Genomic DNA, 17,813 nt, shown 5'->3' on the forward strand with positions numbered 1-17,813 from the left:
GGGGTGGCTGTCCTAGGACAGGTGCTAGAGGATAAGCCCGACGCGGGACTGCGGAACGCCCTTGTCCCCTAGGGGGAAAGCTCCATCCGCAGAGCAAAGTACTCAGAACGACAGCGCCCGCCTGGGGGAGGGACTTAACATGCAAACGAGGGGGCGTGTCCCAAAGGTAGGTATTAGAGGGGCCAAGTCGCAGGAGGCTGCCGGGGGTTGGATATGCAAATGAGGGGGCGGGGCACGTCCGTAGGAGCGGCTCTCTCTTCCCCTCTGGACCGGCGAAGGGTGGCCGCAGACTCCGAGCCGGCGACCGACCGCAGGGGAGGGGGCGGTTGGCAGCGCCTGGCGCGAGGGAGGGTGAAGCCGCCGCGGAGGGGCTCGGCCGGAGGGAGGCGCCGCCAGTCGGCCGTTGAGAGAAGCCGGGGGACCCGCGCGCGGGCAGCGGGAACATGGCGAGCGCGGGCAGCTCAGCGGAGGAGGGCGCTGGCGAGGAGGTAACCCGGACGGCGAGTAGGGTTTCCCGGGGCTCCGCGCCCCCCGACCCGAGCAGGGGCTCCGGCCCCGCGCCCCCAGCCGCTGCCCCGTGCTGCTCACCGGCGGCGGGGCGGGGGCCGAGCCGGCGGCGGGCTAGCGGCCAACAGGTGGGGAGAGCAGGAAACTCGGGGAGAGCGCGGCGAGGAGGTGCCCGGAGGCGGGGGGACGCGGGGAGGCCCGCGGACATCGCCGCCCCCTCTCCCCCGGGGTATCCTGGGCAGGGAAGCCCGAGCCGGCAGCCCCACGGGGAGCGCAGGGCTGCTCCGGGACATGCCCCTGCACCAGAGGCTCCGGCTGTTAAGACGCTTGGTCTCCACCGCCCGCCTCCCTCCATCCCTGCTGCTGCTTCCCCTCTCCCCCGTTCGTCTGTTGTCTCCCCCCGGGGATGTAGCACTTCCTCCGGCTGCTCTGTAGGGCGCTGCTGGTAAACTAGGCGTCTGGGTCAGCGCCTCTGTCAGGGGCCGTGGTCGGCGCTATAGAATCGCCGTCAGGCGGGAGCGTAAACCGGAGAGAGAGTCGGGGAAAGGAAACTTGATGTTGAAACTGACACTACCTGTATTTCACTGCCCCTGTCATTCTCTGTAGGCGGCTTAGAGGGACGTGGGCAAACAATACCACTTCTTTCTGAGTCACACACCTAGTTTTGTTATAAGCAGTAACTCTTCTCTTCTGATATTTTTAGGTCTGTTGACTAGTGAAACTGACTATCCAGAGTAATGATAATTTGCACAGACTTTCCTGTTCTCTGAGCATCTTCTACTTAGCAACAGAGAGAAACATTTCAAACCAAGAAATAAATAAATGCAACAATTGGTAGGGTACTCCGTAACAGCTGTAGTACCAGCTTTCAACTCTTTTATAACTTCTAGTCTGTTTACTCTTTAAAGGTGGGTACTAAGTGGGTAGGAGGAGAGTGGGGATCTTCCCTATTAATCCTGAAAATTATGGCTTTCATCAGAGAGTGTTTACTAATTAAATGTTCATGCTATTTTGGGGAAAACATGAAGTATGAAAATATAAGACTAGGCATTGAAGGAGCTGTTGGAGTCTCCTGTGTCAGGACAGTGCTGGGTTGGTTTTCATTGGCTCACATTTTGAGGGCTAGAAACAACTTCAAAACAAACACAAAACGGAGGTTCTGGAGCATGGTTCTGTAACCGGGGTGGATTTGGTGAGGTAGGGGGGTGGACACTGAATTCTCGCCTTGGACTTCTCTACTTTTAGCCTTTGCTTCAATTTTTTTTTTGTTTCCTGTCTTGCTGTGGTTTGCACCCTGTCTCCTTGGTTCTGTTATTCTCCCTTCTTTTTCCAGTACTACTTAGGGGCTCCCTTTCTCCTCCCTGTCAGTCAGTGGTTAGCTTATGCCCTGAAGTAAGGAGGAGTTATCTTATCTTGTGTGACACTAGGTGTTCTCATCTATATAAATGTTTACCTTTTTGATTTCTGCTAAGCTCTTTGCTCCAATGGTATTTCACGACAGGCCAATTATGAGTTGTATTTTTAAACAAGCACTTTCTTCCATTAGTTTTAAACATATTGCCTTTCAATTTAATTGAATCCCCTACTCTATTCCTATGGTTTATACTGTTCTTTGGATAGCCGCCTCACTTAATCCCCTCTAAACTAAATAGTCCTAATTTTTTTCACACTCTTCAGACAGCCTCTCCATTCTTCTGATTACTTTATTTCCTGTTTCTGGACTTCTGTTTTTGCTGTATCTCTTTTTGAGATAATGGAACACTATTCCAGGTGAGAATGTACCATTTTCTTCTAATGTTTTTCTATTCCAGTCTTTAAACATTCCAATATTAACTGCTTTTTGTGATTTCCACGGACTTTCAGCTAAAGCTTTAACTCAGGGGTTCTCAAACTGGGGGTTGTGACCCCTCATGGGGTTGTGAGGTTATTACTAGGTGGTCGCGAGCTGTCAGCCTCCACCCACAAACCCTGCTTCACTTCCAGCATTTATAATAGTGTTAAATATAAAAAATGTTTTTAATGTATCTGAGGGGTCACACTCAGAGGCTTGCTGTGTGAAAATTTGAAAACCACTGCTTTAACTGAACTATCCACAAGGGTGCCCAAGTTAGCTTTCTGAGTGGTTAATTCTTTTTAGTCCTCCTGATTTCCAGCTTAAACTTTGATCATACTTCGTGTTCCTTTCTATTGGCTTCACTTTCATTTTCGGAAGGATGCCTATCTAGTGTAACCCCTTGACTTTTGCCATTCAACCATACTCTCTCCTCCCCCAACCCCTTGGCTGCCTTGTACTCAGCATACTTACTCATACCACAACAGTCAAGGATTTTAAGGCAGTCCTGACAGGGAAGCACAGATGAATCCTCTTATAAAGGGAAAGGGAGCTCAGGTAAATGTGTACCTATGTTGTTCTTTATAAGCATTTTTTACTTTTCATTGCCCAAGATCTCCTCTCCCTCCTTTTTCCCCATTTGAAAATGGCATCTATCCCATCTGCAAGTTTAGAAAACAAAGGCATTGGTGTTTAACTTCTCACTTAAGTTCTAAAATATTAGAAAATTAGTGTGACAAGATGGGTGAGGTAATATCTTTTATTGGACCAACTTCTGGTGAGAGAGACAAGCTTTCAAAAGGTGTGTAAACGTCTCAAAAACTTCTCTCTCACCAACAGAAAGTGGTCCAATAAAAGATATTACCTCACTGACCTTGTCTAATATCCTGGGACCAACACAGCTATAACACACAATATAGAAAAATATTAGGCTAGTCAGAATTACATAATCTACATAAGATCAGTGTCCTCAGTTTTGATAGCGGTAGAAGAAAGGTGGCATCCACTTTTCCATTCTTTGGCTCATTGGATTAGGCTCCTGTGAGCTAAGCTAGCTCCACCCCCTGTGCTGGAAGCAGAGGGGAGGGATGAGAAGTATAAGAGGCGGGCCCTTTAGCTCAGTTGGCCTGGAGCCAATGAATGAGGCAGATGTTTTTAGCCTGCTGTAGGACTGTGGACTAGACCCTGAGCTGTGAGACGCTCCCTCCTTGGAGGAGGTTGAGGATGGAGAGGAGCTGCTGTACTCCACTTACCCCAAGGAGACTGAGGACTTTCAAGTTACAGAGTGACACCAATGGACTAGGGTAGGAAGTAGCCCAGGGGAATCAGACCTTGGTTAGGTTGTGCTGGTGCAGTATGAGTCAGTGTGTTTTGGCAGGATCCTTGCTGACCCAATGGTGGGATCTAGGGGCCCTGGTCTGGGACCTGGTGGAGTAGGGTGGGCTTGGATCCCCCTACTCCTCCTGCCAACCCCAATCCTTGGGTGGTGGTCTACTTACTGTAGGCAAGAAGGCCTGTGCCTTGTTTGTGGCTTGCCCTCGCCAGAAGGCTGCAAACCCCTAGACTGCGTGTGCTGTCTGCTAAATCTGAACAGCCAGACACAAGGGCTTTTAGAAGAGCCAACCATGGACCTGAGAGAGGTTGTGCTTTAAAAAAGCATTGTAATAGTCGGCAACAGTTGCATTATATGATGAAATAGTGTGCTTTTGTATGTACAGAATTTAAATGTGGGTGAGTTATTGACTCCCATTATGAATTATGTAATGCAGCAGTTATGCTTGGTGTAAACTAATAAATATACTCTGAATTTCCAAAAGTAAAACTTTATGTGCTTTAGTGCGGTGGAGTGGCCTCCTCCAAGCCTGAGACAGAGGGACCACTACACACTCACTGTATATTTATTAGTTTACACCAAGCATAATTGCTGCATTACATAATTAATAATGCCTTCCTGTAGTCTTTTGCCTCACACATATTGTGTAGTACACAACATACAGCTATGATGAGGAGGAGGTTTGCCTCACTGAGATCCAGTCTAGTCTGTTACCACTACCAGTGACCCTTTAATCTACCAAAAGCACATTCAACAGTCATCCTGCATCTGCTAGTTGAATCTTTCTTTAGTGCTGTCAAGATGGGGAGCATACAGCTTCAGGAGCCAGGAAAGCTTAGTCATGGGCAGTAGGATATGCTTAATGGCGTTGCACACTTGGATGACGGTGGTTCCCCACTGTGGATTTTTCAGCTCCAAAGTGAGTAACCTCTGACTGATAACAATCCCGCATTGCATGACTGCCAGTTATTTCTCCACGGTCAAAGCAGTTTTCAGTCTGGTTTCTTTGGCTGAGGTGGGCACAGAACGCAGATCCAGGAATGTGGCCTTTCTCATCTGAAAATTCTTCACTATTGCTATCATCCCTGTGGTGCAATACCATCTATCGGTGCTTGTATCTTGGGTTCAGAAGTGACAATCCACCATGAATAGCTATTCCATGAATGCCAGCAGCAACATGCTATTTTTATTCACTATGTCCATTCGTATCCAGTTATTGTGGTTGAACATCACCTCTTCATCCTCCTGGCACTCGCTGTTGTAGTAGTACTCATTGAAGGTACGCAAGTACAATGGAATTACACATGCTGTATTAGCTATGGTTATTAGAATTGTGCTGAGCTCTGCAAGGTCCATGCTTCTGCTAGAGAGATGGCACAGACCAAAAAGCAGTATACAGTACTGTGGGAGTTTTTAAAAAGATGCAGAAATTATGGAATACAACAAGCAGTATGCTATGTTGAAAGCAGTATTGTGGGAACTTGACCCTCTAGGTTCCAGGAATCCCTGGGCAAATTGCTGGTTTTCCAGAAAACAATGTGAAAATATCCCATAAGACTTTGTGCCAGATGGGGTTGCACAGCACGCTGGGATTCTCCCCATGTGCTCTGCAGTTTTCATCAACCCAACCACTCGTGTGCAGCAGCGCCAACGCTAGCAGCCAAACGTACGTGCACATCCAAGCAATATCCAAAAGTCAGCAGCTATATGCCGACGTACCTTGCATTGACCAAACTTTGTAGTGTAGGTACGGCCTCAAAGTTCAGGAATGCATATGGAAAATGCACTTAGTTATTGTACTTATTTGTTAGTGAAGGCTAAAGTTTGCAAAACAGTGTCATTGTTTCATTTGATGAATCCTGCATTCAGTGGCATACAATTCCAAATGCTTTTGTTGGGCTGAAGTTTTCATTGTATGTTCTTCACCAAAGAATCTTGTGAAAGTTGAAGAAAATCCAGGAAGCCCTATAAATCTTGAAGTGGAAAAATAAATCTTTTCCTACTATTACATTTTCAGTGGTCAAACTCTGAAATCTCTGAATATAATGAGTAATTGCTCTGGACTATGTCAGTGACCAAAATTGGGGGAGGAGGAGAAGAGAAGGTGTTTGTATAATAAAGCAATTGAAAAGTTCTTAGATGCATAGGTTGTTGTTTTTTTTAATAGGAGAGTCTAATGTGCCCTTTTTGTCTTCCATTCTCTTTATTCCACTCCCACCCATTACTCAGTTTGATAAGCATAGGGATTGCTGCTTCAACAGGTTGTAGGAGTCAGACTGTAAATGTCAGTGAAGAGCAAACAACACAATCATCTTCCTATTTCCCCACAAACTTTTTATTGAGAAAATGGTGGATGTTAATAGTCTCAAAATGCATAATATTGGGGTCTGTGTACAACACTTTACATTTTCTCATCCTTACATATGAAAATTATCTAAAGTATACATGCCAACGAACATTGTGAAAGAGATTTTTTTTCTTTTCTTTTTTTTTTTTTTAAGGATGCAAAGGCACCTATCAATCACTGAGAGGCTTTAAACCTAAAGGGGAAAAAAGCTTGCAAAAATTCACTCAAGGTTACAGGGAATCAACTGCAAACTTTAAAAATTGAGTTATGTTGATATTAGAATTTACTTTCCCAACTTACATATTCTTTATTCTGAATCCCTCTCCACAACTTCTGCTGCTTTCTATAAATAAGTACCTGGAATTTTACAGTTGCCAAGATAGGTTGATAGCAACATAAACAGTTGTGGTGGTGTCCTATAAATCCACTACTGAAGAAAGTCTATCATGTAGATAATAACAGCAAAAGTTTGTGGATTTTTCTCCTGCCCAGTCTGCTTCACCTCTCTGTTCAACAGGGTGGGTGAAGATGTCCCCTTCTCAGAAATAAGAAGGAAAACATGCAGGAGTTGAGTATTTACCAGCTAGAAGGCAGTGAAGTGCAGCCTGCCTAAATTAAATACACTATGGCCACCTTAGATATATTTGCAGCTATTTCCCAAATGTAAATAGATAATTTCCAGAGAAGTATGTTGGAAAGTCTTTGGGGTGTGAACTATAACTATTTGTGGAATGTGACAGACTTGTATTGCTGTAGGAATCAGAAGTTAAGTTTCCTGACTCTTTAATAATAACCTGTGTATCATTAATACAGTGTGAACATAGCTTGTTGCGTTTAATTTCCTAGTAACTTGAGGATGCTCTATTGCATCTCTAAATTATTAGCCCGGGTGTTACCAGATTTTCCCATTACTTTGGGGTATGCTCATTTATTCGGGTTATTCTTCTGGGGAAGGGGATTCTGTAATCCTATTAATGTACTGCTTGTGTCACTTGTGTTTTCATATGGAGCTCTACTTCTCCCTTCTGCAAGTCCCCTCCCAATGGAGCTATCCTGCAGGACCTAGGTTCCCTAGGGCTGGGTTACTGCAGCCCAGAACTGGATGAACACACCCACACCCACACATACATTAACAGAGCAAGTCTGAGTGGTCCGGGTCAATCAGCACTGTCAATCTGACCCCTTATATGTCTCTGGACTCACTGGGCTGAATGAAGCAGCCCTTTCAAGCTGCCTCTCCTTATATGCCCCTGGGCTCCATGGACTGGGTCAAGCAGCACTTTCAAGCTGTTACCCTTATGCGTCCCAGATTCAGCACGTCCCTATCTCCACTCTCACATTACAATTGTACTGGCAGTAACCTACTTGATGAGCAAACCCCACAGTATTTTGGGCGCTGCAGGGATCTCTAGCTTAGGTAAAAGAAGTGTTGCTGTAGAATGAATAGCGGAAGCTAAAAACACAAAAGAGTAAAGTTCAGCGCGAGAGAGAGAGAAGCAACCAAGTTAACCATAAAAGTTATTTATTGAATAATAGTGATAACTACACAAGGAGGGCTAAACCAACATAACATACATTATTAAAGGTTAATACCTAAGGTAGAAAGGAAAACCGAGAGAAAGAGGGGGGGGGATCTCACCCACTCCATGAGGCTTGAACTGGTCGGGGTGATGGTGGTAGCGGAGGGTCCTGAGTGCTGGAGACAGGAAGAGCCCCCAGCACGATCAGTCAGGAGAAGATGGAGTTCCAGTGGAACTGATGCATAGTTTGGATGTAAGCATCAGAACCCTGACTAGAGGGTGAGTAGGGATTTTTGTAGAGAAAATACAATTGTTCAAGGGAGAACACTAGATTTGTTTATAGGTAAGCTGATGACTCAAGGGTTTTCTTTAGGCTAGACAATAGGAGCTGATCACTCTTGACTATGGGTGGTGGTTTCTTCCAGGGAGCTCACAATGCAACTAGGCTGCTTTAGTATTTGGATATCAATTAAGGATTCATTACTAGAATTGGTCTGATAACTGCTGAGCTGGGTGTGTGCAGGTGTAGGTTCATTAGCATCTGGAGCAGAGATTCCCAGGATGCAGTGCTTCCCTGCTTTTTCTGGTCCCAGAGTTTAGTGCAGTTCTCTGTTCTCCGTTCTGTATGTAAATTGAGATGTCTCCCTGTCCCATCTTTCATGCATATGAGGCTAGGGGAGTTGTCTTTGCTCTCCATTCTGTATGCTAATGGAGATGTCTTAATCTTGTCACCCTTGTCAGGAGGGGTCTAGGTGTGTCTCCCAATGCCCTTCACTGCTCTCTGCAAGTTTTTCCCCCTTCTGATGGGTTTTGGTTTAAGCAGGAGGAAGCGGGGCGGGGGGGGGGGGGGGGTGTCTTTCATGAGTCAGGCTGGATACTGCACCCTGGTTCCCCAAGAACACAGAGGTGTCTGGTATCAGGATATGGTGTCTTTATAACCAGCAGGAAGCATCCTCAGGTTCTAACTTAAATAGACTTTGACAGACCTGCTTCTCTAAGGACCAGGTATAAAATGCAGATGTCTTCTCCCTACTCTAGTCCAGGGTAAATCTAATGTAAGGTTTTCTTCAGGTGCCATATAAGCAGAAAGCAGGAAGATACCAGGCACTAGTTCACCACAACTGGCTCCTACATGCCCCAGTCTCTTCCTTGACATAGTTTGGAAGCAGGCATATATATACGGCGATACCACTTCTGGTGCTGCTAAATAGTGAGTGTTTTTAGCTGTTATCTCAAAAACATAGTAATTATATGTTCTTGAAGCTGATGTTTATGGTTTTGAAGCCTGTCGTTTAGAGGCTTTCAAAGATGGCTGGATTAAAAATTTGTAGATACATTAATATTGGAAAGTTTTGGAGTGCTACCCATACTTAAGTGTAAGACTTCTGGACACAGCAGCTGGTGCTTGGAAGTCCAAGCTTTTGGAATTTGGTCGTCTTTTAGGTAGTGATTTCACCGGTATAACAACTTGGAAAAGAGATCTGTAGATGAAAGTATACATCTGCATAAGACATCTCTATCTACTGTGTGTGAACTTGTAAGAGAACATACTGTATACTATCTTCCACTAAAACATAGAATCATAGGACTGCAAAGGACCTTAACATTGGACACTCCTATATGAAAAATGGAAAATGTAATATTGAAGGGATACTTTAAGCACTTCTCTGAGAAGAGCAGTTGGATAATCTTTAGAAATTAGATAGACTTTCATTTTTAAAAAAATCTCTAATTATCTCACTTGGAGAGATACACTTATACCTTGAAGTGATTTTCTATTTCCTGGGCAGAGCTTAGAACAGTGGGCCAGATTTGCCTACCATTAAGTTTACTCTGTGCTGCCCTGGCATTGCAAAGAAGACTTAAAGCCTGCTTAATTAGTTACTTGGGGATTCCCTTTCTATAGAGGGATCTGTGGGCACCTATGCCACCTCCCATTGGCCTTTATTTAGGAGATGTGCCCATCCAAAAAGGAGTGTGGTCAAGAAGTGTCTGGCTGCTATAATGACCTTTTATGGCCATAGACGTTCAGTTTTAAGGGCTGAGTGGTGAGCTGTAAAAAGTGACTTACGGACATGTCTCTTAGGCCCCAGACTTGTGCTAAACACAGCTTGGCCTGTTCAATGAATCTATGCCTCTAGTTCTAAGAGTTCATCTACATAGCAAATTTTGCCTTTTTCAGGGGATGTTGGTGTAACGTGTCCAAGTGGAGCAGGGTTTGAGCATATTGGTGCGTGATAAAACATTCTATATGGACTGGCTCTGAAAGGTGGCATCTATACTGTGAGCTAGAGGTGTGATTCCATTGCTCATGTACACTTATTTGCTCCTGAATCAGGTGGGTATGTACTCAGCATGGCTCACCCATGCCTCTCCTGCCACTATCCGTGCTACCATGGCTACACTGCTACTTACACTTATGCTAGCTCCTAGTGTGAATGTGTGTACACGAGCAAGGGAACCGCAACCCTAGCTCGTAGTGCAGACATAGCTAAAGGGTGAACAGCTCCATTCATGTTGTTGAAGTGACCACCAAAGCACAATGATAACTTAAATGTGGACAAATATTGCATTTAGCTAAACAATTCAGCAAAAACCTTGCCAATTTATCCATTGGCTGGATGAGTAACAGATACTTTAGAGTCCAGTTACAGACATTGTTGTCTGCAATAATTTAAAGTGTAGTGATGGAATCCTACATGCTAGGCTTTCTCTTCTTTACACTCATAGGAAGGCAGGCACAAGTAACTTGCTTGCTTAGCCCTAATCCAGAAAAGTGATGGGAAGGAAACTAACTGCTGCTGGGATTCCCTCCCGAGTGGATTGGAGAAGTGAGAAACAAGCCACTGTGGATCTCCCTTACTTATGGGAAGAGAGGATTTTATGGCCTGGATGCTGAGAGAGAAACAAGTGCCACTTGAGCTTTTCCCCATGAGGGGATGTATGTTCGCTAATGCTCCTGACTTGGCTTGGACTGGTCCAGAATTTGTGTACTGAGTTTCAGGCCCCCGCTTAACTGGAGAAACTTGGACTTTCTCACTTGTAGTTCTGAACTCGATAGCAGCCTCATCTGGTACAAGGTTGTGCTTTAGCCCAGCAATTCTTAACCACAGGTACGCGTACCTTTGTGGGTACGCAGAGGTCTTCCAGAGGATACATCAACTCATCTAGAGACTTGCCTAGTTTTATAAGAGGCTACATAAAAAGCATTACCAAAGTCAGTGCAAACTAACATTTCATAGAGACAATGACTTGTTTATACTGTTTTGTATACTATTCATTGAAATGTAAGTAAGTACAATATTTATATTCCAATTGATTTATTTTATAATTATATGGTACAATGAGAAAGTAAGCAATTTTTCAGTAATGGTGTGCTGTCACACTTTTGTATTTTTATGTCTGAATTTGTAAGCAAGTAGATTTTAAGTGAGGAGAAACTTGGGGGTATGTACGCTAGGCAAATCAGACTCCGGAAAGGGGTACAGTAGTCTGGAAAGATTTGAGAGCCACTGCTTTAGCCTATCTATCCTGCTGCTTGTTTTGTTTGGCCCCTTCTCATGTCTCCCTGTCTTCCTGCAGCACTAAAGTGGAGAGTGTGCCCCATATCTCTGGCTGTCCATGGGAAGGAAGTCAGGGAGGAGTGGAGAAGAAAGATAAATTCTGTAGGGTTGGAGCAGAGTTATAAAAGTAAAATTTACTTACACCTATGTAACTTTTCCATCTTGGAAGTGGGCATGTGGTGCTTCATGATACAGTATAGCTCGGTTATTCCTCCTCATTTTCAAAGCACAGAAAGGCTCCCCATCTCTCTCTCTTTTTTTTTTTTTTTTTTTTTTAAATCTCTTTAGCTTCACAATATATAGTCAGAAGGTGGAGCTGTTCTGAGGTCTGACTCCCTCTCTAACTCCAGCCAAGTACCCAAGCTGAGAAGACAAACCATAAATTCCAATGAATGAACATTACAGAAAATTAGCCATCCCCAGGCAGGATACTTTATCTACATATATATTTTTTTTTATACCAAAAAATGACCAGACACAAGGTATCCTCAGTATTTGAAAGGAGTAACATTTACAAGTGTGCATGCTCTTTCAGCTCAGCATAAGGATATCCAAAGAAACAATCATCTGAGAGACTCGGCATAATCTGAGCAAGCCCCCCACCCTTTTTTTTTTTTAAACTAGAGGGGGGATGGCACATACTGAATGGATATTCCTTTTTGTATTGCAATAGTGTTACAAATAAACCTTTGTTAAATCATGCCTTAGACTGAGGATTACAACACACTGCAGAATTCTAGAGCTGCTTCTCTTAATGAATATTAACATTACTTCGCAAAAGATTCTTGCAGAATTTCAGTAGGATTATGACGACTAACTGTCAAGTTTCTTTTTCTGCCTGCTCAAGAAAAAAGCATAATAGGGCAGACTTCAGCATTTGAATATGAAAAAAACATTTAAAAAGTAAAAGGCATCAACCAACTTTCATATCTGAGATCAGCTGCTAGAAACCTTAAGGAATATGATCAATAGCACTGTCTCCTCCCAGAAAAAAGAGAATTTGAAGGCTTTACAGTAATTGTGAACTTTAGTAAAAATAACACTTTTAAACTTCGGAATTGTGCTCTGTCGTAAGGTTGCATCAGATTTTTCGGGGATGTTTAGAAACTACATTAAAAACCACACATTTGAGAAGTCAAGCAGAAGTTTACATAACTGCAGTGGTATAGTAATTCAACGTTATGAGCTACAAAATTATTGTTAAGAAAACACAAACCTTACATTGAGTACTAATAAAAGACCCACCCCCCACACACACACACACCTGTCAAAACAAATTGTTGTATACTATGTTTAAATATCCGTTGTCCAGATGGAAGGTCTCCAGCGTGAAAAACATATGTAACCCTGAAAAATCCAGTTAAACATATCTGCCTGTGTGCTGCTAATTGACACTTAACACTGAAGTAGCTGGCACTATTAAGCTGTGTTCTGCTGAGCTTAACCAAAGTCTGTCTAAAACCTTGAGAAAGAGAGAGATTCAGTAGCAGCTCAGTGTCTGTGTTTTTTTTTTTTTTTTTAATGTAATTTGGATTAAAGAGCTATTTATGGCCACAGCTTGCTTTTATCAGTAGAAAATACAGGATGGCTGTTGGCCAGTCTATTTTAGAAGAGACATAGGGCAGTTAGTTTGACAGTCTGGCAGAAGTAGCAGCAGGATAGCAAATCTAAAATAATATGGCTGTAATGAATGAAAGACATGCTGAATACATGGATACTGTACACCATGACATATATCTACAAAACTCGTTTAATTTTAAAAATTTCATATAGAAAACTTTTCAAAATTATAACTGAACTCCAAGGTAGGACTGTTAGCTCATTGGAGCTTTTTTCCATTGTAAAATACTTTTTGTAAGTCTTTTTTTGCTGTGTACAATGTTCTTATAATAAAATTCTTATGCTTAAAGTTCTGAATTGCCTTACTGTCTTTGAGAGTAAGGTCAGGACAGAAGTGGTAAACAAATCCAGTTGTTATAAAATCACTTTGAAATTTCTGGCTAATTCATTTTCTTCCTCTGCCTCAGCTTACCATAGGGTTGTGTGCTGGGAAACAGTTCAAGAACTAGTCTTCCAGGCTAATAAACTTGATCAGCATTACCAGTATGTTGAGCAGCTCATTTCTAAGCTACAGTTACATTATTAGTACAGTTAAATGTCTGCATGATCACCACAACTGAAAACAATCCCTCAAGGTGAGAGAGGGGAAAGAGTAAACTTATATTTGCCAGGAAGGCATTTGACAATGATATTGCTTCTTGTAGACCTTTTGCTGCAGATGAAATATAAATTACTGCACAAATAGTCTGAATCTTTAATTGTTCAACTCTTTGGTGCTTAGATAGCGTTAGTGTTAGGCACACTAGAAATGCTTGTGATAGATGTTAAGAAGTGGTGTCTCACTCTTGGTTTCCCTTTTACCTCCAATCAACCTTTAAACTTAAGGTTACTTCTCCTCCTTCCTGTTTTAAGAACTGTGCTTGTTTGCATATACCAATTTCTTCTGTGTTACATTGTATTGTTTCTCTGGTCTGTAACAGGTCCTGGTTACTTAGGAAGAGCCAAAGATGACTTCAGAAGTGCTCCCTCCCTTTCCCATTGTCAACATGAGGCCCAGCTGGCTGATGGACATATCAGTCTTCCCCCTCAACCTCCTAGTTCCCTTTTGTCCAAAGGAACAGGGGCTTCATGAGGTTTTGCATTAGCTATTATTATGACCCAGATAGGAGTGATGATCCGGCACTCCTAAAAGGATTGATATGATGCAGGCTTTTGGTGGTTAGAATCTCTTATTGCTACCAGTGACATGAAGTCCCCAAATTTCAGCTTCAGACTTAAAACCCTTTATTTTTTAGAAAGTCTGCTGATTGTTTCCTACCTCCACTGGGCCAAATCTGCTCTGTCTACTCTCTTCAACTAGAGAAAGACATAGAGGATTTAGGCAGCAGTTCTGTGAGGATATTCTGGCATCTTTAAAATATGGTAGTCACAGAAGTCTTAACCTATTGCTGCAGTAAAAGCACAAAGAAAGCAATCTTCCAAACAGTTATATTTTTCTATTTTAGTAATCACATAGCCCTAATCATGTAATCAGAGCACCAAACTAGTTTTGAGTATGGCAAGGATATAATGAAGAATCTAATGGCAACTAATTTTGTATATCTTTTGGTTTTGTTCATTGTACTTCAAACAAGGATTCCAAGGCTCACATCAATTGCCTATTACATGGATGGAGAAGCAAGAGGGCATGGGAGCAAATGCATAAAAAACCTGCCAAAAGAAAATACACCAGATTGTTTCACAGATCTCTAACTTTGCCAGAGCTAAATGCACAGAGCTGATGAAATCAAAGCAGATACATAATCTGAACATCTACAGAATTTATTTCTGATGTTTTGATCTTTACTATAGCAGGAATTGCTATCAGTGACAGTTTAATGAAAGGTATTTTTCCGGGAGAGGGGACATCATCATGTATTATGCTGTTTGGGGGCACGGTTGGTGAAGAATTGAAGTGAAGGGGACAGGAATAACAAATCAGGAACTCATAAAAATTACGTTACAAAAATCTATTAAATAGGCTGATAACATAAGTTAATAAACACAATATCTGATTACATATGCCTTTGGAATGGTTCTGATTGAAACTACATGCCACTTGATGAAAAACACTTCTGTGATGGATGCCTGCAGGATCTATAAAGGTTTTTATTCTCTCCATGCTTCTGCTCAAAAGTTATTGCCTGGGCTGATTGCTTCTGTTGCTCAAGGGTTGGTTCTTCTCTTAAATTCCATTAACCAACTATGTATTCTAAATGGGGCACCAGTACCTTTTGATATTAGGCATTCTTCTCTAATGTCTTATTGAAAAGACACACTCTAAAAAGTGTACATATAGATTATAAAATCATTATTTTCCTTACCGCTATGAAAATTGGCTGTGTCAATTTGATTTTTAAATGGGTTTTGCACCCCACCAATAAAATCTCTAGTGTCTAGTGGCATTGTGGAAGTTACTTATGCATTCCTAGGAGAGTTTTGTAGGGTTTTATTTGCCCTCTTCATCTTGTTATAAACAGGTTAGCTCAGGACAAATGTCATGTTAATTAATCCCTTATTAGAAGGAGCTTCTCTAATTGTACAGAACTTTAGCTTCTAAGCATGTTGCTGTTTCAATATTGCAGGCAATACTGTTGGCTGGTCAGAAAAAAGTAGTCTACAGAGACTCTTTAAAGCTCCATAATGGTGACATCATTATCACATAATAGGATTGCAGCAAGAATTACATCATGACAAGCCTTTCTTTTAAAGAGAATTAAAATTGTGGGGATGAAAAACATTTAAACCATTGACCACCAGGAACTGGAATTTCCCACTGCGAAGTGGTACTAAATATGTGGTGAATAATATAACTAGTGCATTTTTGTGGATACATGTATCAAAAAAATGGCTTAATTTTCTATTTCTGCCTCCTGTGTTTGACAGGAGGCAGCCAATACCTACGGTGGTAATGTTAATGTTCTTACCATACTTGATTTTTTTAAATTTGTTTCTGCCAATCATGAGCAAAGGCAGCCTTTCTGAATCACACTTGTAGCATATTAAGTCAGTTTATCCTCTTGTTTGGCAGTTACCTCTGAAAAGTATTAATAAAAATTATAAACTGACATTTTTTGCTCAAATGTCTTTTCATATGTACACTTAAAAAGGAAACCTGACTTTCTAATGCCAGCTGGTTGCACTGTAGGAGATTTGTGGGTTCAAATACCTCATACGAAGGAGAACTAAAGTCGTGGGTGGTTTGTATTTGTGTTGCTATAGATTTAGCCCAAGATGCACATGTACAGCTGTTAAGTAATTTGTACTGTTTGTCTTGGTAGCTTTAGAAATTTATAGAAACTGTGAGCATCTTTACTGGTAATTGGTTAACTGTTATAAAGTTAGGACAGGCAATGAGCTCCTCACCTCAGCTATTTATAGTCTACCCTCCTTTTCTTTTGCCAAGAAGTAGTCTGTCAGCTTGACCCACTCCCTCCTTTGTAGTCATGCTACAAATCAGGTTTTCAATTCACAGTTGCAAAAGACATAACTCAAACCACCATCTCCTTATCCCTCCTTGTTGTGTGTCTAGGTGACATGTTTCTTGAAATCATTCTCACATAATGTGATGTAGTAGCTTTCTTTTATATGTACCTTGCTTCTGTGTATGTTAATTGATACAGTGCACCACCTGATACAACCACCAGGAATTAACAATTAAAAATTAAAACTCCTTTGGTGACTTTACCTGTGACCAAGTTAACATTAGTAGTTAGTAACAGAAGCACAGCAATGTTTTGGGGGGCTACGAAGCAGTTATTAAGAAGCAATGCTTACAGAAATCAGAAGTTTAATGTACTATATATGTTTAAAAAAACTCTACCAACAAGTGCTTCCTTGGCACAGATGGGAGCATTGAAAGTGACATACCTTGACCTGATTACTAACTGTAATTATGTCAGACTAGTTGAACCTGGTGCCTTATTATGTATTAAACTAAAGGCAGAAGAGCTAGTTCTAATAAGCTAGTTTCATTCTCTATACCATGCCATTATGAGTGATCTCTCACGAAACTCCTTTACACAATTACCTACTGTTAGGTAGAACTCCTGTTCTAATAAAAAGAAATTGAATGGGGCAGTAATTTTGGAAAAATACTTGTGCCTGATTAGCTACTTTCTCCCCCAGTAAATGCAAATACAAGTAGCCTATTTAAACAGCCACATTTTATACTAGGCATGGATGAAGTGATTCTGTATATTGCCACCTTTGCCCTCTGCCTCCTTGCAGGTTGGATGCAGGTCAGAATCAAGGCTGTAGTGTGTGGAGAGGGTGGAAGTGTCACAGTGGATTCATGTACAGCAAAACCTCACAGTTACGAACACCTCGGGGATGGAGGTCATTCGTAACTCAGAAATATTGGTAACTTTCAACAAAACGTTATGGTTGTATCAAAAGTTTACAATTGAACATTGACTTAATACAGCTTTAAAACTTTACTCGCAGAAGAAAAATGTTGCTTTCCCTTTATTTTTTTAGTAGTTTATGTTTAACCCAGTACTGTACTGTATTTGCTTTTTTTATTTTAGTCTCTGCTGCCTCCTGATTGCATGCTTGCGGTTCCAAATGAGGTGTATGGTTGACTTGTCAGTTCGTAACTCTGGTGTTCATAACTCTGAGGTTCTACTGTACTAAGATTACAAGACATTCTAGTTCCTATCAAGCACTGGTCTGGTCTTCAAATAATCAGTTTATTATCACAATAAAATTGGTGGTTCCTCTGCTAGCAAGGCTGTACAGAGAAGTACTGCATATCAGTCTTGAAGTTCCTTAGCAAGTCTCTAGGGGAAGGCTGCAGAGAGGAAATCTCTTGGCTTAGTAGTTATGACCTATATATCTTCTAGTAGGGTTACCATACGTCCGGTTTTTCCCGGACATGTCTGGCTTTTCAGCAATCAAACCCCCGTCCGGGGGGAATTGCCAAAAAGCCGAACATGTCCGGGAAAATGCCGGCCGGGCACTTCCCCTCCCGCAGCGGCTCTGGTCCTCCCCTGACTCTTCGGCTCTGTTTAAGAGCCGAGCTGCCCGAGCGCTATGGTCTTCAGGCAGCCCCCTTGCCTCTGGACCCCAGCCGGGCACTTCCCCTCCCGGGCTCCGGCGGCACAGGGTCCGG

General features: G+C 42.3%; 1 protein-coding gene across 1 annotated transcript in view; it reads left to right on the top strand.

The window, feature by feature from the left end:
• Nucleotides 1–258: 258 nt before the first annotated feature.
• The window catches only part of TTC39B (tetratricopeptide repeat domain 39B), a 124,359-nt gene continuing 106,804 nt past the window's right edge, over nt 259–17,813 (top strand). Inside the window, exon 1 of the mRNA XM_034774553.1 lies at nt 259–488. Within this exon, the coding sequence (XP_034630444.1) occupies nt 444–488 (45 nt within the window). The 5' untranslated portion in view covers nt 259–443. The remainder of the gene's footprint in view (nt 489–17,813) is intronic.

Source organism: Trachemys scripta, chromosome 6 (assembly GCF_013100865.1).
Source record: "Trachemys scripta elegans isolate TJP31775 chromosome 6, CAS_Tse_1.0, whole genome shotgun sequence".
Taxonomy (NCBI): domain Eukaryota; kingdom Metazoa; phylum Chordata; order Testudines; family Emydidae; genus Trachemys; species Trachemys scripta.